This window comes from Hyperoodon ampullatus (genome assembly GCF_949752795.1).
Source record: "Hyperoodon ampullatus genome assembly, chromosome: 2".
NCBI classification, from domain to species: Eukaryota; Metazoa; Chordata; class Mammalia; order Artiodactyla; family Ziphiidae; genus Hyperoodon; species Hyperoodon ampullatus.
Genome location: NC_136915.1, coordinates 126662554 through 126688759, shown reverse-complemented (window position 1 = coordinate 126688759; position 26206 = coordinate 126662554). Strand labels below are relative to the sequence as shown.

Genomic DNA, 26206 nt, shown 5'->3' with positions numbered 1-26206 from the left:
AAGAGCAGTCCCCGCTCACCACAACTAGAGAAAGCCCATGCACAGCAACGAAGACACAATTCAGCTAAAAATAAATAAATAAAATAAATAAATTTATATTAAAAGTCATATGTAACCCAATGTTCACTGCCGTACTATTTATAACCAGGACATGGAAACAACCTAAATATCTACCAACAAATGAAAACATAAAGAAGATGTGATACATATATATAATGGAATATTATTCATCCAGAAAAAGAAATAAAGTTGGGTCATTTGCAGTGATATGGATGGACCTACCATCTGTCATACAGAGTGAAGTAAGTCAGATAGAGAAAAACAAATATTATATATTAACACATATATGTGGAATCTATAAAAATGGTACACATGAACTTATTTGCAGGGCAGGAATAGAGATGTAGATGTAGAGGATGGACCTGTGGACACAGTGAGAAAAGGGGAGAGTTGGATGAATTGGAAGATTAGGTGTGGCATAAATACACTACCACCTGTAAAATACAAACCTAGTGGGAACCCGCTGTATAGCACATGGAGTTCAGCTTGGTGGTCTGTGATGACCTAGATGGGTGTGATGGAGGCGGGGAGGGAGGTCCACGAGGGAGGGGATAAATATATACATATAGCTGATTCACTTCATTGTACAGCAGAAACTAACACAACATTGTAAAGCAATTATATTCCAATTTTAAAAATTCAATAAAAAATAAAAAGGATCATACACCATGATCAAGTGGGATTTATCCCAGGAATGTAAGGATTCTTCAACATACATAAATCAATCAATGTGATACAAAACATTAAGAAATTGAAGAATAAAAATCATATAATCATATCATTAGTGCAGAAAAGGCTTTTAACAAAATTCAACAACCATTTATGATAAAAAATCTCCCATTAGTGGGCATAGAGGGAACATACCTCAACATAATAAACGCCATATATGACAACTGCACAGCAAACATCATAATCAATGGTGAAAAACTGAACATATTTCCTCTAAGATCAGGAAAAAGACAAGAATGTGCACTCTTGCCACTTTTATTCAACATAGGTTTGGAAGTCCTAGCCAGGGAAATCCAAGAAGAAAAAGAAATAAAAGAAATCCAAATTGGAAAAGAAGAAGTAAAACTGTCACTCTTGAGAACTTCTGCTTCCAGTGCCCTTGTCCGCACGATGAGACACAACCACCCTCCACCTCTGCAGGAGAACTTCCAACACTAGAAGGTTTTACTGGTCCTTGTCCTCATGATAAGACACAGCTGGCCCCCACCTCTGCAGGAGACCCTCCAACACTAGCAGGCTGAGCCATGTTGATGAAAGGCTCTTGGTGCTGCAGCCAGGAGTCAGTGCTGTGCCTCTGACGTTGGAGAGCCAACTTCAGGAAACTGGTCCACAAGAGACCTCCCAGCTCCACGTAATATCAAATGGCGAAAATCTCCCAGAGATCTCCATCTCAACATCAACACCCAGCTTCACTCAATGACGAGCAAGCTACAGTGCTGGACACCCTATGCCAAACAACTAGCAAGACAGGAACACAACGCCACCCATTAGCAGAGAGGCTGCCTAAAATCATAATAACGTCACAGACACCCCAAAACACAACACCAGACGTGGACATGCCCACCAGAAAGACAAATACCAGGTTCATCCACCAGAACACAGGCACTAGTCCCCTCCACCAGGAAGCCTACACAACACACTGAACCAACCTTAGCCACTGGGGACAGACACCAAAAACAAAGGGAACTAAGAACCTGCAGCCTGCAAAAAGGAGACCCCAAACACAGTAAGATAAGTAAAATGAGAAGACAGAAAAACACACAGCAGATGAAGGAGCAAGATAAAAACCCGCCAGACCTAACAAATGAAGAGGAAATAGGCAGTCTACCTGAAACTGAATTCAGAATAATGATAGTAAAGATGATCCAAAATCTTGGAAATAGAATACAGAAAATGCAAGAAACATTTAACAAAGACCTAGAAGAACTAAAGAGGAAACAAGCAATGATGAATAACACAATAAATGAAATTAAAAATACTCTAGAATGGACCAATAGCAGAAGAACAGATAATTGACCTGGAAGATAAAATAGTGGAAATAACTACTGCAGAGCAGAATAAAGAAAAAAGAATGAAAAGAACTGAGGACAGTCTCAGAGACCTCTGGGACAACATTAAACGCACCAATATTCAAATTATAGGGGTCCCAGAAGAAGAAGAGAAAAAGAAAGGGACTGAGAAAATATTTCAAGAGATTATAGTTGAAAACTTCCCTAATATGGGAAAGGAAATAGTTAATCAAGTCCAGGAAGCACAGAGAGTCCCAAACAGGATAAATCCAAGGAGAAACATGCCAAGACACGTATAAATCAAACTATCAAAAATTAAATACAAAGAAAACATATTAAAAGCAGCAAGGGAAAAAAAAACAAATAACACACAAGGGAATCCCTATAAGGTTAACAGCTGAACTTTCAGCAGAAATTCTGCAAGCCAGAAGGGAGTGTTAGGACATATTTAAAGTGATGAAGGAGAAAAACCTACAACCAAGATTACTCTACCTAGCAAGGATGGAATTCACATTTGATGGAGAAATTAAAACCTTTACAGACAAGGAAAAGCTGACAGAGTTCAGCACCACCAAACCAGCTTTACAACAAATGCTAAAGGAACTTCTCTAGGCAAGAAACACAAGAGATGGAAAAGACCTACAATAAAAAACCCAAAACAATTAAGAAAATGGGAATAGGAACATACATATCGATAATTACCTGAAATGTAAATGGATTAAATGCTCCCACCAAAAGACACAGATTGGCTGAATGGATACAAAAACAAGACCCATATATATGCTGTCTACAAGAGACCCACTTCAGACCTAGGGACACATACAGACTGAAAGTGAACGGATAGAAAAAGATATTCCATGAAAATGGAAATCAAAAGAAAGCTGGAGTAGCAATTCTCATATCAGACAAAATAGACTTTAAAATAAAGACTATTAGAAGAGACAAAGAAGGACACTACATAATGATCAAGCGATCGCGCCAAGATAAAACAATTGTAAATATTTATACACCCAACATACGAGCACCTCAATACATAGGGCAAATACTAACAGCCATAAAAGGGGAAATTGACAGTAATACATTCATAGTAGGGGACGTTAACACCCCACCTTCACCAATGGACAGATCATCCAAAATGAAAATAAATAAAGAAACACAAGCTTTAAATGATACATTAAACAAGATGGACTTAATTGATATTTATAGGACATTCCATCCAAAAACAACAAAATACACATTTTTCTCAAGTGCTCATGGAACATTCTCCAGGATAGATCATATCTTGGGTCACAAAACAAGCCTTGGTAAATTTAAGAAAATTGAAATCGTATCAAGTATCTTTTCTGACCACAACACTATGAGACTAGATATCAATTACAGGGAAAGATCTGTAAAAAATAAAAACAACTGGAGGCTAGAAAATACACTACTTAATAACGAAGTGATCACTGAAGAAATCAAAGAGGAAATAAAAAAAATACCTAGAAACAAATGACAATGTAGACACGATGACCCAAAACCTATGGGGTGCAGCAAAAGCAGTTCTAAGAGGGAAGTATATAGCAATATAATCCTACATTAAGAAACAGGAAACATCTCGAATAAACAACCTAACCTTGCATCTAAAGCAATTAGAGAAAGAAGAACAAAAAAACCCCAAAGTTAGCAGAAGGAAAGAAATCATAAAGATCAGAACAGAAAAAATGAAAAAGAAATGAAGGAAACGATAGCAAAGATCAATAAAGCTAAAAGCTGGTTCTTTGAGAAGATAAACAAAATTGATAAACCATTAGCCAGACTCATCAAGAAAAAAAGGGAGAAGACTCAAATCAGTAGAATTAGAAATGAAAAAGGAGAAGTAACAACTGACACTGGAGAAACACAAAAGATCATGAGCGATTACTACAAGCAACTCTATGCCAATAAAATGGACAACCTGGAAGAAATGGACAAATTCTTAGAAATGCACAACTTTCCAAGACTGACTCAGGAAGACACAGAAAATATGAACAGACCAATCACAAGCACTGAAATTAAAACTGTGATTAAAAATCTTCCAACAAACAAAAGCCCAGGACCAGATGGCTTCACAGGCGAATTCTACCAAACATTTAGAGAAGAGCTAACACCTATCCTTCTCAAACTCTTCCAAAATATAGCAGAGGGAGGAATACACCCAAACTCATTCTATGAGGCCACCATCACCCTGATACCAAAACCAGATAAACATGTCACAAAGAAAGAAAACTACAGATCAATATCACTGATGAACATAGATGCAAAAATCCTCAACAAAATACTAGCAAACAGAATCCAACAGCACATTAAAAGAATCATACACCATGATCAAGTGGGGTTTATTCCAGAAATGCAAAGATTCTTCAATGTACGCAAATCAATCAACGTGATACACCATATTAACAAACTGAAGGAGAAAAACCATATGATCATCTCAATAGATGCAGAGAAAGCTTTTGACAAAATTCAACACCCAATTATGATAAAAACCCTGCAGAAAGTAGGCATAGAGGGAACTTTCCTCAACATAATAAAGGCCATATATGAAAAACCCATAGCCAACATAGTCCTCGATGGTGAAAAACTGAAACCATTTCCACTAAGATCAGGAGCAAAACAAGGTTGCCCACTCTCACCACTCTTATTCAACATAGTTTTGGAAGTTTTAGCCACAGCAATCAGAAAAGAAAAGGAAATAAAAGGAATCCAAATCTGCAAAGAAGTAAACCTGTCACTGTTTGCAGATGACATGATACTATACATAGAGAATCCTAAAGATGCTACCAGAAAACTACCAGAGCTAATCAATGAATTTGGTAAAGTAGCAGGATACAAAATTAATGCACAGAAATCTCTTGTATTCCTACACAGTAATGCCAAAAAATCTGAAAGAGAAATTAAGGAAACACTCCCATTTACCACTGCAACAAAAAGAATAAAATATCTAGGAATAAACCTACCTAAGGAGACAAAAGTCCTGTATGCAGAAAATTATAAGACACTGATGAAAGAAATCAAAGATGACACAAAGAGATGGAGAGATATACCATGTTCTTGGATTGGAAGTATCAATATTGTGAAAATGACTCTACTACTCAAAGCAATCTACATATTCAATGCAATCCCTATCAAACTACCACTGGCATTTTTCACAGAACTAGAACAAAAAAATTCACTATTTGTATGGAAACACAAAAGACCCCGAATAGCCAAACCAATCTTGAGAAAGAAAAACACAGCTGGAGAAATCAGGCTCCCTGACTTCAGAGTATACTAGAAAGCTACAGTAATCAAGACAGTACGGTACTAGCACAAGAACAGAAATATAGATCAATGGAACAGGATAGAAAGCCCAGAGATAAACCCATGCACATATGGTCACCTTATCATTGATAAAGGAGACAGGAATGTACAGTGGAGAAAGGACAGCCTCTTCAATAAGTGGTGCTGGGAAAACTGGACAGATACATGTAAAAGTATGAGATTAGATCACTCCCTAACACCATATACAAAAATAAGCTCAAAATGGATTAAAGACCTAAATGTAAGGCCAGAAACTATCAAACTCTTAGAGGAAAACATAGGCAGAACACTCTATGACATAAATGACAGCAAGAGCCTTTTTGACCCACCGCCTACAGAAATGGAAATAAAAACAAAAATAAACAAAAGGGACCTAATGAAACTTCAAAGCTTTTGCACAGCAAAGGAAACCATAAACAAGACCAAAAGACAACCCTCAGAATGGGAGAAAATATTTGCAAATGAAACAACTGACAAAGGATTAATCTCCAAAATTTATAAGCAGCTCATGCAGCTCAATATCAAAAAAACAAACAACCCAATCCAAAAATGGGCAGATGGCCTAAAGAGACATTTCTCCAAAGAAGATATACAGATTGCCAACAAACACATGAAAGAATGCTCTACATCATTAATCATTAGAGAAATGCAAATCAAAACTACAATGAGTTATCATCTCACACCGGTCAGAATGGCCATCATTAAAAAATCTACAAACAATAAATGCTGGAGGCGGTGTGGAGAAAAGGGAATACTCTTGCACTGCTGGTGAGAATGTGAATTGGTACAGCCACTATGGAGTACAGTATGGAGGTTCCTTAAAAAACTACAAATAGAACTACCATGTGACCCAGCAATCCCACCACTGGGCATATACCCTGAGAAAAGCATAATTCAAAAAGAGTCATGTACCAAAATGCTCATTGCAGCTCTATTTACAATAGCTAGGACATGGAAGCAACCTAAGTGTCCATCATTGGATGAATGGATAAAGAAGATGTGGCACATGTATACAATGGAATATTACTCAGCCATAAAATGAAACAAAATTGAGTTATTTGTAGTGAGGTGGATGGATCTAGAGTCTGTCATACAGAATGAAGTAAGTCAGAAAGAGATAGACAAATACCGTATGCTAACACATATATATGGAATCTAAAAAAAAAAATGTCATGAAGAACCTAGGGGTAAGATGGGAATAAATATACTGACCTACTAGAGAATGGACTTGAGGATATGGGGAGGGGGAAGGGTAAGCTGTGACAAAGTGAGAGAGTGGCATGGACATATATACACTACCAAACGTAAAATAGATAGCTAGTGGGAAGCAGCTGCATAGCACAGGGAGATCAGCTCAGTGCTTTGTGACCACCTAGACGGGTGGCATAGGGAGTGTTGGAGGGAGGGAGACGCAAGAGCAAAGAGATATGGGAACATATGTATATGTATAACTGATTCACTTTGTTATAAAGCAGAAACTAAAACACCATTGTAAAGCAATTATACTCCAATAAAGATGTTTAAAAAAAACTGTCACTGTTTGCATGATACTATACATCAAAAATCCTAAAGATGCTACCAGAAAACTAATAGAACTAATCAATGAATTTGGTAAAGTTTCAGGACACAAAACTAACACATAGAAATCTGTTGCATTTCTATACACTAAAAACAAAGATCAGAAACGGATTTTAACAAAACAATCCCATCTACCATTGCATCAAAAAAGAGTAAAATATCTAGGAATAAACCTACCTAAGGAGACCAAAGACATGAACTCTGAAAACTCTAAGACACTGATGAAAGAAATTGAAGACATTGCAAACCATTGGAAAAAGAGACCATGTTCTTGGATTGGAAGAACGAATGTGGTCAGAATGACTATACTGTCCAAGGCAATCTACAGGTTCAATGTAATTCCTATCAAATTATCAATGGCATTTTTCAAAGAATTAGAACAAAAAAATTTTAAGTTTGTATGGAAACACAAAGGACCCTGTATAGCCAAAAGAATCCTGAGAAAGACAATCGGTGCTGGGAGAATCAGGCTATCTGACTTCAGACTATACTACAAAGCTACAGTCATCAAAACAGTATGGTACTGTCACAAAAACACAGAAATATAGATCAATGGAACAGGATAGAAAGTACAGAGATAAACCACACACCTATGGTCACCTAATCTATGAAAAAGGAGGCAAGAATGCACAATGGAGGAATTCTTCAATAAGAGGCACTGGGAAAACTGGACAACTAGATGTAATAGAATGAAATTAGAACATTCTCTAATACCATACACAAAAATAAATTCAAATGCATTAAGACATAAATGTAACACCAGATACTATAAAACTCTTAGAGAAAAACATGGGCAGAACACTCTCTGACATAAAAGGCAGTAACGTCTTTTTTGATCCACCTCTGAAAGTAATGAAAATAAAAACAAAAATAAACAAATGTGATCTAATTAAGCATAAAAGCTTTTGCTCAGAAAAGGAAACCATAAACAAAACAAAAAGAAAACCCATAGAATGGGAGAAAATATCTACAAATGAAGCAACGGACAAGGGATTAATCTCCAAAGTATACAAAGAGCTCATACAGCTCAGTATCAAAAAAACAAACCCATTTAAAAAATGGACCAAAGATCTAAACAGATATTTCTCCAAAGACATACAGATGACCAAGAGACACATGAAAAGTTGCTCAACATCACTTATTATTAGAGAAATGCAAACCAAAACTACAGTGAGGTACCACCTCACACAGGTCAGAATGGCCATCATCAAAAAATCTAGAAAGAATAAATGCTGCAGAGAGTGTGGAGAAAATGGAACCCTCTTGCACTGTTGGTGGGAAAGTAAATTGATACAGCCACTATGGAGAACAGTATGAAGATTCCTTAAAAAACTAAAAATAAAGCTACCATAGGATCCAGCAATCCCATTCTTGGGCATATACCCAGAGAAAACCATAATTCAAAAAGATACATGCACCCCAATGTTCACTGCATCACTATTTACAACAGCCAGGACATGGAAGCAACCTAAATATCCATCAATGGAGGAATGGATAAGGAAGATGTGGTACATATATACAATGGAATATTACTCAGCCATAAGAAATAATGAAATAATGCCATTTTCAGCGAAATGGTTGGATCTAGAGTTTGTCATACTGAGTGAAGTAAGTCAGACAGAGAAAACAATATCATATGATATCACTTATATGTGGAATCTAAAGAAATGGTACAAATGAACCCATTTACAAAATAGAAGTTGAGTCACAGATGTCGAAAATAAACTTGTGGTTATCAGGGGGGAAAGGAGGGGAAGGGATAAATTGGGAGATTTGAATTTGACATATACATACCATATATAGAACAGATAAATAATAAGAACCTGATGAAGAGCACAGGGAACTCTATTCAGTACTTTATAATGACCTATATGGGAACGGAATCTAAAAAAGAGTGGATATATGTATATGCACAACTGACTCTGCTTTACAGCAGAAACTAACACAACATTGTAAATCAACTATACTCCAATTAAAAAATGAAAAAAAATAAGAAGAATGAAAAACTGATGTAACCAAAACCTGGTTCTTTGAGAAAATCAATAAAATTGATACATCTCTAGCCAGATTATTCAGGAAAAGAAAGAAAGAGGATGCAAATAACTAATATTAGGAATGAGAGAGGTAACAGCATTACAGATTCTACAGATACTGAAAGGATCCCAAGGGAGTATTATAAACAACTTTATGTCCATAAAATCAACAACTTATATGAAGTGAACAAATTCCTTGAAAGGTTCAAATTCAAAGGTTACTCAAGAAGAAATAGATAATTTGAATATCCTATATCTATCAAGGAAATTGAATTGTGGTCAAAAACCTTTCAACAAGAAAACTCTAGGACCAGATGGTTCACTGGTGAATATGTCTGTAGATACATGTAAAAATTCTAAAAATTTTAGAATGAATGGTTTCACTCCTTTTCAATAATATTTGCTACCTATAATCTTGGTAATTTTTCCAAATGTCAAGTTACACTGTCTTAATCATTTAGTAGCATCTCTAATTCAAAGAAAAGTAGCAAGAGATAGGGAAAATAACCAAGTATATTTATTAATTCAACTAAAAACCAAAGACGTCACTCTAAATATACAGAATAGAGTTAACAGAATTACTGTTATTTGAACAAACAGTAGGTAATACTAAGTAATTCCATTTTCATTAACAGGTTTTTAAAAATCAAGTAATACTATATTACCACAAAGCTCTTTGCGCTAGGTAGTCTCCAAAACTGGCAGACACTAATTCCTCCAGTCCCGACTCCCTGTATGTACATGCCATTCCTCCTATGAAGAAGTGGAGTCAACTTTCCCTGTCCCTGGGCTGGCTTTGAGTCCAGCTTTAAACACAAAATACCATCAAAGTGATAGAGTGCCAGTTCCGGACTTAGCCTTTAAGTCTGGGAGCGTATGCTTTCTCCTTCTTGGAAAAGTTTCATTCTTAAAAGTCAGCTCTCATGCTGTAAGGAAGTCCAGGCTATCTGCTGGAGAGAAAGGCCATATGGAGAGGCCCTGGAATATGAGACATCACATGAAGAGAGAGCTCACTGGAGGAGAACCAAAAATCCAGACATGGGAGAAAGGCTTTCATGGATCTTCCAGCCCAGTCCATGTGCCAGCTGAATACAGCTGCTTGAAAGGTCCAAGTGAGACCAGCAGAATTGCCCAGGCAAACCACAAAATCAGAAGAAATTATATACTGTCATTGTTTTAAGATATTAAACTTGGGAACTTTACTTCACAGCAGTGAAGAACTGACAGACATTATTCTCATAAATAAGCCATAATGTTATTTTTATTGCTCAAAGCTTCATTTGAACAGTACCCACGTAATTTTATATCTAAAAATACTGGGAAATGATACTTGCTGTGTCCCATTACTAAATATCATATAAACTGAAAATGAATTCTGGGGATAAAAATTAGAAAATAAGCTGTAAATTGCTTTATGACATTTTCACATGAAAAGCAATATATAATAATGAAATAGTACCATATTCTTTAAGGATTGTAATTCTTAGGGACAAGGAGGTTTTCAAAAAGGATGACAGCCTTAACGCTAAATTTCATAGCTTCTGTCAGTATGTCAATCTTAAAAAAAATGAGGAATTTACATGGAAACATATTACTAACAAAAATTTACATTACTATATAAAATTTATATTACTATATGATAAAATGAGAAACATTTATCATATCTATTTTGATAAAACTTTGGAAAATTTAAAAATTATCTTTGATACCAAATGTTCATCTTCAGTGCGGTATACACGGTGATTATCTAGTCTTTACAAATGTAATGTAAACTATTTTCCTCTTTTGGATGGTGTTAAGGGAAAAGATACAATAAGATTTTAATTAAAAATAAGAGCCTAACATACTATTTACAATAGCCAAGATATAGAAGCAAACTAAGTGTCCATCAACACATGAATGGATAAAGATATGATACACACACACACACACAATGGAATATTACTCAGCCATGAAAAAAGAACGAAATAATGCCATCTGCAACAACGTGGATGGACATAGAGATTACCATACTAAGTGAAGGTAAGTCAGAGAAAGGCAAATATTACATCACTTATATGTGGAAACTTTTTAAAAAGTACAAATGAATTATTTCCAAAACAGAAACAGACTCACAGACATAGAAAACAATCTATGGTTACCAAAGGGGAAACCAACACAAATTGTAAATCAACTAACACAATACTGTATATCAACTACACTTCAATAAAGAAATTTTAAAAATAAGAGCTGAAACTAGTGCAATATTGTAAATCAGCATTTCAATAAAAAAAATTTTTTTTTAAACAGCATAAGACACGCTCCAGAAAAATTAACCCTCTAAAATCCAAACCTAAGAATTTATTAGGGAAATATTTTACAGAGTTATACTCTTTCTTTTACATAATCTCTAACATATCAATGTGGCTGTTTTAGGTTAAGAGATGCATGTGCATATACAAAAAGTGCTTAATAAGTATATTCAAATCACACACACTAGAATGTAAGAAAAAGATTGTCTAGCCCCAAAATTAGGTTACAAATATTTATATATAATTGAACAGGAATACAAGGAAAAAAATACAATGGTTTTAGCATATTTGGTCAAAAAAGATTAATTCCACATATATTTACAATGTAAGTAATAAACCAAATAAGGCCCATGGAGTGAAAAGGAGGCTTTCAAGAAGTTCACTTCTCTGCCCACTTCCTCTAGTGCTTTTGCCCAAGGAAGGGGAAGCTTTAATCTTATCAGTCAACTTCTACAACACTGATTATGCTGCTCCTCCCTCTGGGTAGGAAGTGAGAGATCACTTGATTTCAGCAGGTCTGTTCTTTTATTCCTCTCCTTCTCTGTATGCTAGCCATTGTTATCAGTTATGGTAGTCAGGCAGTAAGTAAGAAAATTCCAAGAACTGGAATCAGACATAATGGGAATATAGGAGGTACTGATTATACTTCTTACCTAAGTCATGAGATGATAAACAGCTGCTCCCAGAGAGGTCTATATTGGTTACTTGAAAACTAAGCAGAATTTTTATTCCCATTTGACTATTAATCCTTTTATGCTGTGCCGCTTCACATACATGACAGGGTATAGATAATGGCAGCTTGGCAGACCAAGATTAAGCATTCCTGCGTCCTCTAATCCAGCAGACCCCAACCTTTTTGGCACCAGGGACTGGTTTCGTGGAAGACAATTTTAACATGGACTGAGGGTGGGAGGGATGGTTGAGGCAGTTACGCAAGCAATGGGGACCAATGGGAAGTGACACATGAAGCTTCGCTTGCTCACCTGCTGCTCACTTCCTGCTGTGCAGCCTGGCGGGGGCGGGTGTGTGTGTGGATGAGGGGGGGTTGGGGACCCCTGCTGTAATCAAATTCCTTTGAAAAATCATCTTTTAATTTAAACAAAGATCAGCACTAGAATCTGGTTGCAAGGCCTTTGCCTCTTCTCTCCGCCACCAGTATCCTTCCCTCTCCAAGAGTTTCAAGCTGCACAGCAGACACTATGGCAATACTCTACCACATCTGTCTGATCCAGGTAACAGAGAGCAGTTAAGACAATTCTCAGCATAGCTACTATAATCACTAGATATTCTCTTCATCCTACTGCCCATTTGTCAAAAAGTGAACAAAGAAGAAAATATATTCAGTAAATTATAAGAAGGATATTCATTTTTTTAAAACATCTTTATTGGAGTATAATTGCTTTACAATGGTGTTAGTTTCTGCTATATAACAAACTGAATCAGCTTTACATAAACATACATCCCCATATCTCCTCCCTCTTCTGTCTCCCTCCAACCCTCCCTATGCTCCCAAGTGGACACAAAGCACCAAGCTGATCTCCCTGTGCTATGCGGCTGCTTCCCACTAGCTAGCTATCTTACATTTGGTAGTATATATATGTCCATGCCACACTCTCATTCGTCCCTGCTTACCCTTACCCTTCCCCGTCTCCCCAAGCCCATTCTCTACATCTGCTTCTTTATTCCTTCCTGTCCTGCCCCTAGTTATACAGAACCTTTTTTTTTTTTAGATTCCATATACATGTGTTAGCATATGGTATTTGTTTTTCTCTTTCTGTCTTACTTCACTCTGTATGACAGATTCTAGGTCCATCCACCTCACTACAAATAACTCAGTTTCATTTCTTTTTATGGCTGAGTAATATTCCATTGTATATATGTGCCACATCTTCTTTATCCATTCATCTGTTGATAGACACTTAGGTTGCTTCCATGTCTTGGCTATTGTAAATAGAGCTGCAATGAACATTGTGGGACATGACTCTTTTTGAATTATGGTATTCTCAGGGTATATGCCCAGTAGTGGGATTGCTGGGTCAAATGGTAGTTCTATTTGTAGTTTTTTAAGGAACCTCCATACTGTTCACCATACTGGCTCTATCAATTTACATTCCCACCAGCAGTGCAAAACGGTTCCCTTTTCTCCACACCCTCACACTCTCTAGCATTTACTGTTTGTAGATTTTTTGTTTGTTTGTTTGTTTGTTTTTTGCGGTACATGGGTCTCTCACTGCTGTGGCCTCTCCCGTTGCGGAGCACAGGCTCCAGACACACAGGCCCAGCGGCCATGGCTCACAGGCCCAGCCACTCCGCAGCATGTGGGATCTTCCCGGATCGGGGCACGAACCCGTGTCCCCTGCATCGGCAGGCGGACTCTCAACAACTACGCCACCAGGGAAGCCTTGTTTGTAGATTTTTTGATGATGGCCATTCTGACTACTGCAAGGTGATACCTCATTGTGATTTTGATTTGCATTTCCCTAATGATTAGTGATATTGAGAAACCTTTCATGTTTTTGATGGCAATCTGTATATCTCCTTTGGAGAAATGTCTATTTAGGTCTTCTGCCCATTTCTGGATTAGGTTGTTTGTTTTTTTGATATTGAGCTGCATGAGCTGCCTGTGTATTTTGCAGATTAATCCTTTGTCAGTTGCTTCGTTTGCAAATATTTTCTCCCATTCTGAGGGTTGTCTTTTCATCTTGTTTATGTTTTCCTTTGCTGTGCAAAAGTTTTAAGTTTCATTAGGTCCCATTTGTTTATTTTTCTTTTTATTTCCATTTCTCTGCGAGGTGGGTCAAAAAGGATCTTGCTGTGATGTATGTCTTAGTGTGTTCTGCCTGTTTTCCTCTAAGAGTTTGATAGTGCCTGGCCTTATATTTAGGTCTTTAATCTATTTTGAGTTCATTTTTGTTGTTGTTGTTCTTGTTGTTTTTTGCGGTATGCGGGCCTCTCACTGTTGTGGCCTCTCCCGTTGTGGAGCACAGGCTCTGGATGCGCAGGCTTAGCAGCCATGGCTCATGGGCCCAGCTGCTCCGTGGCATGTGGGATCTTCCCGGACTGGGGCACGAACCCGTGTCCCCCGCATCGGCAGGCGGACTCTCAACCACTGCGCCATCAGGGAAGCTCTTGTGTTCATTTTTCTGTAAGGTATTAGGGAGTGTTCTAATTTCATTCTTTTACATGTAGATGTCCAGTTTTCCCAGCACCACTTATTGAAGAGGCTGTCTTTTCTCCATTGTATATTCTTACCTCTTTTATCAAGATAAGGTTACCATATGTGCATGGGTTTATCTCTGGACTTTCTAGCCTGTTCCATTGATCTATATTTCTGTTTTTGTGCCACTACAATACTGTCTTGGTTACTGTAGGTTGTAGTAGAGTTTGAAGTCAGGGAACCTGATTCCTCCAGCTCCGGGTTTCTTTCTCAAGATTGCTTTGGCTATTTGGGGTCTTTTGTGTTTCCATACAAATTGTGAAATGTTTTGTACTAGTTCTGTGAAAAACATCATTCATAGTTTGATAGGGATTGCAATGAATCTGTAGATTGCTTTGGGTAGTACAGTCATTTTTCACAATGTTGATTCTGCCAATCCAAGAACATGATATATCTCTCCATCTGTATTTATTTATTTCATCAGTGTCTTATAGATTTCTGCATACAGGTCTTTTGTCTCCTTAGGTAGATTTATTCCTAGGTATTTTATTCTTTTTGTTGCAGTGGTAAATGGGAGTGCTTCCTTAATTTCTCCTTCATATTTTTCATCATTAGTGTATAGGAATGCAAGAGATTTCTGTGCATTAATTTTATATCCTGCTACTTTATCAAATTCATTGATTAGCTCTAGTAGTTCTTTGGTAGCATCTCTGGGATTCTCTATGTATAGTATCATGTCATCTGCAAACAGTGACAGTTTTACTTCTTCTTTTCTGATTTGGATTCTTTTTTTCTTTTCTGATTGCTGTAGCTAAAACTTCCAAAACTATGTTGAATAATAGTGGTAAGAGGGGGCAACCTTGTCTTATTCTAGATCTTAGTGGAAATGGTTTCATTTTTTTCACCAGTGAGAATGAAGTTGGCTGTAGCATATATGGTGTTTATTATGTTGAGGTAAGTTCCCTCTATGCTTACTTTCTGGAGAGTTTTTATCATAAATCGGTGTTGAATTTTGTCAAAAGCTTTTTCTTGCTAAAGCTTTAACGAGATGAACATATGGTTTTTCTCCTTCAATTTTTTAATATGGTTTATCACACTGACTGATTTGTGTATATTGAAAAATCCTTGCATTCCTGGAATAAATCCCACTTGATCATGGTGTATGATCATTTTAATGTGCTTTTGGATTCTGTTTGCTAGTATTTTGTTGAGGATTTATGTATCTATTTTCATCAGTGATATTGGTCTGTAGTTTCCTTTTCTTGTGACATCTTTGTCTGGTTATGGTATCAGGGTGATGGTGGCCTCATAGAATGTGTTTGGGAATGTTCTTCCCTCTGCTATATTTTGGAAGAGTTTGAGAAGGATAGGTGTTAGCTCTTCTCTAAATGTTTGATAGAATTCACCTGTGAAGCCATTTGGTCCTGGGTTTTTGTTTGTTGGAAGATTTTTAAATCATAGTTTCAATTTCAGTGCTTGTGATCGGTCTATTCATTTTTTCTATTTCTTCCTGGTTCAGTCTCGGAAGGTTGTGCTTTTCTAAGAATTTGTCCACTTTTTCCAGGTTTTCCATTTTACTGGCATATAGTTGCTTGTAGTAGTCCCTCATGATCCTTTGTATTTCTGCTGTGTCAGTTGTTACATCTCCTTTTACATTTCTAACTCTATTGATTTGAGTCTTCACCCTTTTTTTCTTGATGAGTCTGGGTAAGGGTTTATCAATTTTGTTTATCTTCTCAAAGAGCCAGCTCTTAGTTTTTTTTAACTTAGCTATTGTTTCCTTCATTTCTTTTTCATTTATTTCTGATCTGATCTTTAAGATTTGTTTCCTTCTGCTAACTTTGGGTTTTTTTTTCTTCTTTCTCTAACTGCTTCAGGTGTAAGGTTAGGTTGTTTATTTGAGATGTTTCTTGTTTCTTGAGGTAGGTATTGCTATAAACTTCCCCCTTAGAATAGCTTTTGCTGAATTCCATAGGTTTTGGGTCCTTGTGTTTTCATCGTCATTTGTTTCTAGGTATTTTTTGATTTCCTCTTTGATTTCTTCAGTGATGTCTTGGTTATTTAGTAGTATTGTTTAGCCTCCGCATATTTGTATTTTTCACAGATTTTTTCCCTGTAATTGATATTTAGTCTTATGGCGTTGTGGTCAGAAAAGATACATGATATGATTTCAATTTTATTGAATTTGCCAAGGCTTGATTTTGACCAAGATATGATCTATCCTGGAGAATGTTCCATGAACACTTGAGAAGAAATTGTATTCTGTTGTTTTTGGATGGAATGTCCTGTAAACATCAATTAAGTCTATCTTGTTTAATGTATCATTTAAAGCTTTTGTTTCCTTATTTTCATTTTGGATGATCAGTCTATTGGTGAAAGTGGGGTGTTAAAATCCCCTACTATGATTGTGTTGCTGTCGATTTCCCCTTTTTTCGCTGTTAGCATTTGCCTTATGTATTGAGGTGCTCCTATGTTGGGTGCATAAAGATTTACAATTGTTATATCTTCTTATTGGATTGATCCCTTGATCATTATGTAGTGTCCTTATTTGTCTCTTGTAATAGTCTTTCATTTAAAGTCTATATTGTCTCATATGAAAATTGCTACTCCAGCTTTCTTCTGATTTCCATTTACATGGAATATCTTTTTCCATCCCCTCACTTTCAGTCTGTATTTGTCCCTAGGTCTGAGGTGATTTTCTTGTAGACAGCATATATACAGGTATTGTGTTTTTATCCATCCAGCCCTTCTATGTCTTTTGTTTGGAGCATTTAATTCATTTATATTTAAGGTAGTTATTGATATGTATGTTCCTATTCCCATTTTTTTAATTGTTTTGGGTTTGTTATTGTAGGTCTTTTCCTTCTCTTGTGTTTCCTGCCTAGAGAAGTTCCTTTAGCATTTATTGTAAAGCTGGGTTGGTGGTGCTGAATTATCTTAGCTTTTGCTTGTTTGTAAAAGTTTTAATTTCTCTGTCAAATCTAAATGAGATCCTTGCTAGAAGAGTAATCTTGGTTGTAGGTTTTTCCATTTCATCACTTTAAATATGTCCTGCCACTCCCTTCTGGCTTGCAGTGTTTCTACTGAAAGATCAGCTGTTGACCTTATGGAGATTCCCTTGTATGTTATTTGTTGTTTTTCCCTTGCTGCTTTTAATATTGTTTATTTAATTTTTGATAGTTTGATTAATATGTGTCTTGGCGTGTTTCTCCTTGGTTTTATCCTGTATGGGACTCTCTGTGCTTCCTGGACTTGCTTGACTACTTCCTTTCCCACATTAGGGAAGTGTTCAACTATAATCTCTCCAAATATATTCTCAGTCCCTTTCTTTTTCTCTTCTTCTTCTGGGACCCTTATAATTCAAATGTTGGTGCATTTAATCTTGTCCAAGAGGTCTCTGAGACTGTCCTCAATTCTTTTCATTCTTTTTTCTTCATTCTGCTCTGAGGTAGTTATTTCCACTATTTTATCTTTCAGGTCACTTACCCGTTCTTCTGCCTCAGTTATTCTGCTATTGATTCCTTTAGTTCTTCTAGGTCCTTGTTAAACATTTCTTGTATTTCTTCCTTTCTATTTCCAAGATTTTGGGTCATCTTTCCTATCATTCCTCTGAATTCTTTTTCAGGTAGACTGCCTATTTTCCCTTCATTTGTTTGGTCTGGTGAGTTTCTACTTTGTTCCTTTATCTGCTGTGTGTTTCTCTGTCTTCTCATTTTGCCTAACTTACTGTGTTTGGGGTCTCCTTTCGCAGGCTGCAGGTTTGTTGTTCCCATTGTTTTTGGTGTCTGCCCCCAGTGGCTAAGGTTGTTTCAGTGGGTTGTGTAGGCTTCCTGGTAGAGGGGACTGGTGTCTGTGTTTTGGTGTATGAGGCTGGACCTTGTCTTTCTGGTGGGCAGGACCACGCCCAGTGGTGTGTTTTGGGGTGTCTGTGACGTTATTATGATTTTAGGCAGCCTTCCCGCTAATGGGTGGGGTTGTGTTCCTGTCTTGCTAGTTGTTTGGCATAGGGTGTCCAGCACTGTAACTTGCTGGTTGTTGAGTGTAGCTGGCTCTTCCCATTGAGATGGAGATCTCTGAGAGAGCTTTTACTATTTGATATTACATGGGGCCGGGAGGTCTCTGCTGGACCAATGTCCTGAACTCAGTTCTCCCACCTCAGAGGCTCAGGCCTGACACCTGGCCAGAGCACTAAGACCCTGTTAGCCACACAGCCAGGTATGAGGGGAGTTTCTTGCCTTTTGGGAAGTCTGAGGTCTTCTGCCAGCATTCAGTAGGTGTTCTGTAGGAGCTGTTCCTCATGTAAATGTATTTTTGATGTATTCGTGGGGAGGAAGGTGATCTCCATGCCTTACTCCTCCGCCGTCCTGAAGCTATCTCTCAGAGAAGGATATTCTTATCTGAAAATATTTGTGTTTACAATCTAAAATTAAAAATAATCTGAACTTGTAAAATTCTTTTTAAAACTGCATTCATAAAGGATATATAGCTGACTCTTGAACAACATGGGTTTGAACTCTGTGGATCCATTTACATGTGGATTTTTTCTACTGATTTTTTTTGATCCACTGTTGGTTGAATCCTCAAATGCAGAATCACAGATACAAAACAAGAGTGCATATGGAGGGAATGCTGCATCAGAGGAACCACAGATAGGGAGAACTGGGACACAGAGGGCCAACTATAACTTATAGGCAGATTTTTAACTGTGCAGAGGGTGGCTCAACAAGCCTCTGTGTTGTTCATGTGTCAACTGTAGTTTTAGAGTCATCTTAAGGAAATGATAGTAATATTTCACCCTTTTGAACCAAGTTATTGCGATTGTTATAGCATAGTTAGTGGTACAAATGTTCTTTTTCTGGACTCTTTGTTATTTCAAACTATTTTATACTATTTCATTTTAAATAAAATTTAAAAATTACAATGGAAATAAGATATAAGCTAAATAAGACAATGGACCCCCACCCCCAAATTCAAAATACTTCTATCAGTTTTTCATTTTGGAGACTTAGTTTCAACAAGAGAATTCTAGGAGACTCCACTTTAAAAATATGTGAATGTTTAATTATCTTTATGTGGATAAAGTAGAATATTAGCTAATAATAGCTAACATTCATTGAGCACTTAGTATATACGCACTTCACATATATTCTAAACTATATTTTAATCCTCACAACTCTATGAGGTAAGTACCACTGTTATCTCCCTTTTATAGATAAAGGGAATAAAGTACAGAAGGATTAAGGGACTTTCCCCACAATTACACACATTGTAGACCCAGGACATGAACTCAAGCAGTAGAACAACAAAAACCTCACTTTCTACCAGTATTCTATAATATTAAAATTCTACTGATTTTTCCAGAGTGTGCTAATATAAAATGAAATTAACTAATATTCAAGCACTGTGTAAATGCAACAATTTGACATACTATTTTGAGAAACAGAGTACAAATATAAGAGACCTTATGTGTATAATTTTGTTTCTAATATAGCTCGGTTATGTAATGACTATAACAATGATAGACATTATAGAAGCTCAAGATATGTGAATCAATAAAAAGTAGACTGCATACTGAAGTTGCATAGTGTGTAAAGTCATTATATGCTTGAATAAGATATTTAACTTCTTTAAATACCAGAAGACTCAACTGTAAAATGGGATAACAGTACCTACCTCATATGATTCCTATGAGGATCAAATGAGATAACACATATAAAAGTACTGCTCAGAGCCTAGCACAAAATAAGCATATAATAAATCTTTATAAGTGATAATTAGTGAAGGTGATAAATTCTAAGATAATCAACAGTGGTAACAAAACAGGAAAACGTATTATGCTTTAATAATCATTTACAACCAGCCTTAACAGAAAAAGAAGGATCTTCCATAGTTTTCCATTTTTATATCTTTCAAAAGGTTGTCTCTCTTCATTCAAAGTTCTTCTGCAAATTTTCATATTCATTTCCAAAATTCTTACATCTATCAGTAACAATATTTCTAGTTAGAGTGTTATAAACTTCCCACTTTCAACCTCTAACTGCCTAAACAGCATCTTACTATTAATCTTTCTAATTAAGAAGTTCTACAGCAGTCTAGCTTGTTACTGAACAAGGTAGTTTATTACTCAAAAAGTGAGAATAATCAGGATATGACTTTAAATTTATGAGCATAGTCAAATTTCAAATTAATTGTGTACATGTGCACATACATGAGCAAAAGAAGTTTTTTTCTCTCTGAGAAGGTGGGTAAAGCTAGATTGTATTTTTCTCTTTGCAATAACTGAGGAACAAGCGAAGAGCGTTGTTAAGGTGATTCAAAAGAAAACAGGGATACAATTCAACTAAAAAATAGAGGATTAGTCTTCAAGGAAGACATACAGCATTCTCAAACATTTGGCCAAGATCAAGTATAGAATATTATTCTAATTGGAATAGAAAGTTCAGGTAAGGAAAGGACGATTAACTAAATCTAAGTTGTAACTGTAAAGCTCAGCAAGTTCACATGGTTAGCACATAGGAAAAAGAGGATTTGAACTCAGGCAGTCTAACTCCAAAGAGTTCTTAATCCCTGTGCTAATACCAAATTACATGGATCATTACCTTAAGAATTAGCATTTTCCTACCTGAAGATTAATTTAAAATCTATTATAACAAATATATTTTAACATTAAAAATGGCATGTTCATCTATTTTGAATACTTTTACCCTTAATCTTAAAATACTACTTTTTACATAGGGAGTTGCTTTGCAATTTTCTATAGCAATGAAAAACATAATTTACAATTCTCATAAATATATAAATTGGCCATTATTATGCTGGAGCACTGAGGGAAGAAAAAATCTGTTTCTCTCATTGGCTCAGAAGCAGCCACTAAAATAAAAAGTTATAATTTCCAAGACTGTTCGCTTTCCTGCTGACATTAGTGAGACTGGGGCACCAAGCAGGAAGTATACCAGAGCCATTTCACCTTCTGCTTTCAGGAGAACACAAAATGCCAAATAGAAAAGGACCATATTAGGGAAAACACTTTATTTCCAAGTTTCTAAAATAGTACTAAAAACAATAAGGGAAAAATTCAAATTATAAAGCAGTATGATGGCACATCAATCACAACTTCCTAACAAGCCCTTTCAGCATTCAGTGGTAGTTGCTGAAACACTAAAATAAAGTGATGTTTCAATTATTTGGTTTTAAACAATGACAGGTTTAAGATTCACCTGATTAAAAACCATCCACACCAATATAATAGCATATCATAAGATACTTGGCAAACAGTTTTTGCAAATGGCAGTTGTTAACATATTTCTTCTACACATATAAATGTTGTGCTGAGGAGGGGAGTAAGATGTTCTTTTCTACCTTTCTTTTATGATGGGTTGTAGAAGCATCCATCTCTTCCTCTCCTATATTATCAATTTGTGAAGTTGGACTACAATTCATTCTCTCCTCTTCTTGCCTCTGGAGTCTGTCTGCTACAGCCTGGATAGCTTCTGTCCATTCTTCCCTACAAAAACAAGAAAAAATTTCCATTAATAAAGAATTGTAATTATGCAAATATTTCTTTTATAAAATATAAAATCAACACAAAGTCTATTCCAGAGTAATACATAAGCCCCATCTTCAAGATATACTAGCATTTATTTGGAGGTATATTAACAAAGAAGGAGGAGGAGGGAGGGGGAGGAGAAGGGGAGAAGGAGAAGACGATTGTAAGAAAACTGACTAAAAATCCGTTTAAAGCATGGTTATTTGTCTTTCTCTTTCTGACTTACTTCACTCTGTATGACAGACTCTAGGTCTATCCACCTCATTACAAATAGCTCAGTTTCGTTTCTTTTTATGGCTGAGTAATATTCCATTGTATATATGTGCCACATCTTCTTTATCCATTCATCCGATGATGGACACTTAGGTTGTTTCCAGCTCCGGGCTATTGTGAATAGAGCTGCAATGAACATTTTGGTACATGTCTCTTTTTGAATTATGGTTTTCTCAGGGTATATGCCTAGTAGTGGGATTGCTGGGTCATATGGTAGTTCTATTTTTAGTTTTTTAAGGAACCTCCATACTGTTCTCCATAGTGGCTGTACCAATTCACATTCCCACCAGCAGTGCAAGAGTGTTCCCTTTTCTCCACACCCTCTCCAGCATTTATTGTTTCTAGATTTCTTGACGATGGCCATTCTGACTGGTGTGAGATGATATCTCATTGTAGTTTTGATTTGCATTTCTCTAATGATTAATGATGTTGAGCATTCTTTCATGTGTTTGTTGGCAGTCTGTATATCTTCTTTGGAGAAATGCCTATTTAAGTCTTCTGCCCATTTTTGGATTGGGTTGTTTGTTTTTTTGCTATTGAGCTGCATGAGCTGTTTATAAATTTTGGAGATTAATCCTTTGTCAGTTGCTTCATTTGCAAATATTTTCTCCCATTCTGAGGGTTGTCTTTTGGTCTTGTTTATGGTTTCCTTTGCTGTGCAAAAGCTATGCTAACACATATATATGGAATTTAAAAAAAAAATGTCATGAAGAACCTAGGGGTAAAACGGGAATAAAGACACAGACTTACTTGAGAATGGACTTGAGGATATGGGGAGGGGGAAGGGTAAGCTGTGACAAAGCGAAAGAGAGGCATGGACATATATACACTACCAAATGTAAGGTAGATAGATACTGGGAAGCAGCCGCAGAGCACAGGGAGATCAGCTCGGTGCTTTGTGACCGCCTGGAGGGGTGAGATGGGGAGGGTGGGAGGGAGGGAGATGCATGAGGGAAGGGATGTGGGAACAGATGTATATGTATGACTGATTCACTTTGTTATAAAGCAGAAACTAATAAATAAAATAAAATAAATAAAGTATGGTTAAATTTTAATTCTCTGCACACATCTTATCTATAAAGTATGTAGACCCCCAAAATTTTGCCACACTTTTTAAATGTATTGTTTAGCCATTGTAAGTCCATCACTGACATACTCGGTTTCTTTATTATGGTCCAACAGATGTTCCAAGAAAAAGCTTTCAAAGGCAAAACCTGTTCCCAGATCATAGGTAAGTTTCTGTTTTAAAAAATGATAGGCACAGTTTGTAGCTTAAATAATAAATCTCAGGAGCAGTAGTATGAAGCTTTTACTTTTTGACACTTGTGTTATCAGATAAAGGATCACTTATTTCCATATAAATAAAATCAGTTTGCAGATTTCTTAAGACAAAGTCTGTTAGAATTGCATTAAATCTGTAGGTCAATCTGGAGGAAATTGCCATCTTAATAAATTAAGTCTTCCAATCCATGAACATGGTATAGCTCTCCATTTATTTAGGTCTTCAATTTTCCAATGCAGTGTTTTGTAATTTTCTGTGAAAATGTCTTGCAAATCTTTAATTGAATTTATTTCTAAGTATTCTTTTATGCTATTATGGAGGTTTAATTTTTTTTTCATTTTCTAATTTTTCTTGCTAGTATTTAGAAATACAATTGCTTTTTCTATGTTGACCTTTTATTCTATAGCCTTAATAAATTCATTTAATATTTCTAACAGCTTTTATTTTTCTGGATTTTCTACAAATACTACCATACTGTCTACAAATAAGAGCAATAAGTTTACTTCTTCCTTTCCAGTTTGTTTCCCTTTCATTTCTTTTTCTTGCCTTATAATGCACTAGAACAGACCATCAGTACAATGTTAAATAAAAGTCGTGAGAGCAGACATTCTTACTTTGTTCCAGATGTTAAGAGAGAAAATATCAAGCCTTTTACCTTTGAGTATTATGTAAGCTGTAGTTTGTAGATACCCTTAATCAAGTTGAGTAAGTTCCCTTCCATTCCTAGCCAGCTGAGTGTTTTTGTTATGAAAGAGTGTTGAATTTTTTCAAATGCTTCTTCTGCACCTGTTGAAATGACCATGTAGTTTTCTTTTATCCTATTAATACCGTGAAATTAGTTGAATGATTTTCAGATGTTAATACAACTGAATTCTAGTATAAACTCCATTTAGTCATAATGTATTAACCTTTTTCTTGCATATTTTTTGAATTTGGTTTGTCAAACTTTTGTTAAGAAATTTTGCATTGACTATAGTCACAAGTATATTGGGCTACTTCTCCTTTTTTTAAATCAGTATTTTTAGTGAACTATAGTTGATTTACAATGCTAATTTTGCTGTACAGCAAAGTAATACAGTTAAATATATATACATGCTTTTTTTTTAATGTATTCTTTTCCATTATGGTTTATGATAGGATATTGAACATAGTTCCCTGTGCTGTATAGTAGGACTTTGTTGTTTCTCCATTCTATATATAAAAGCTTACATCTGCTAACCCCAACTTCCATTCTATCGCTCCCCCTACTCCCTCCCCCTTGACAAGCACCAGTCTGTTCTCTAGGTCTAAGATTCTGTTTTTGTTTCATAGATAGGTTCATTTGTGTCATATTTTAGATTCCACATATAAGCGATATCATATTTTGTCTTTCTCTTTCTGACTTACTTCACTTAGTATGATAATCTCTAGTTGCATCCATGTTGCTGCAAATGGCATTATTTCGTTCTTTTTCATGGCTGAGTAGTATTCCATTGTATATATGTACCACATCTTTATTCATTCATCTGTCGATGGATATTTAGGTTGTTTCTATGTCTTAGCTATTGTGAATAGAGCTGCTATGAACATAGGGACACATGGCTTTCTGAATTATACTTTTGTATGAATATATGCCCAGAAGTGGGATTGCTGGATCATATGCTAATTCTGTTTTTAGATTTCTGAGATACCTCCATACCATTTTCCACAGTGGCTGCACCAACTTACATTCCCACCAAAAATGTAGTTGGGTTCCCTTTCCTCCACACTCTCTACAGCATTTGTTATTTGTAACTTTTTAATGATGGACATTCTGACTGGTGTGAAGTGGTACCTCATTGTAGTTTTGATTTGCATTTCTCTAATAGCAATGTTGAGCATCTTTTCATGTGCCTATTGGTCATCTATATTTGTTCTTTGGAGAAATGTCTATTTATGTCTTCTGCCCATTATTTGACTAGGCTGTTTGTTGTTGTTATGAGCTATTTGTATAGTTTGGAAATTAAGCTCTTGTTGGTTGCAATATTTGCAAATATTTTCTCCCATTCTTGTAGGTTGTATTTTTGTTTTGTTTATCATTTCCTATGCTGTGCAAAAGCTTGTAAGTTTGGGGCTTCCCTGGTGGCGCAGTGATTGAGAGTCCGCCTGCCGATGCAGGGGACATGGGTTCATGCACCAGTCCGGGAAGATCCCACATGCCGCAGAGCGGCTAGGCCTGTGAGCCATGGCTGCTGAGCCTGCGTGTCCGGAGCCTGTGCTCCGCAATGGGAGAGGCCACAACAGTGAGAGGTCCGCGTACCGCAAAAAAAAAAAAGCTTGTAAGTTTGATTAGGTCTCATTTGTTTATTTTTGTTTTTATTTCTATTGCCATAGGAGACTAACCTAAGAAAACAATGTTAAGATTTATGTCAGAGAATGTTTAGCCTATGATCTCTTCTAGGAGTTTTATGGTGTCATTTCTTATGTTTAAGTCTTTAAGCCATTTTCAGTTTATTTTTATGTATGGTGAGAGGATGTGTTCTAATTTCGTTGATTTATATGCAGCTGTCCAACTTTCACAACACCACTTGCTGAAGAGATTGTCTTTTCCCTGTTGTATATTCTTGCCCCCTTTGTTGAAGAGTAATTGACAATTGGTATGTGGGTTTATATCTGGGCTCTCTGTACT

At 36.2% G+C, this 26206-nt stretch overlaps 1 protein-coding gene across 2 annotated transcripts in view; it reads right to left on the bottom strand.

Moving 5' to 3' along the window:
* Positions 1 to 26206, bottom strand: part of AKT3 (AKT serine/threonine kinase 3) — a gene marked incomplete at both ends in the record, with an annotated part of 378522 nt that overhangs the window by 162553 nt on the left and 189763 nt on the right. For both annotated transcript variants that reach the window (XM_079726789.1, XM_079726788.1), the window contains one exon: positions 21818 to 21962. In XM_079726789.1, the coding sequence (XP_079582915.1) occupies positions 21818 to 21962 (145 nt within the window). The remainder of the gene's footprint in view (positions 1 to 21817; positions 21963 to 26206) is intronic.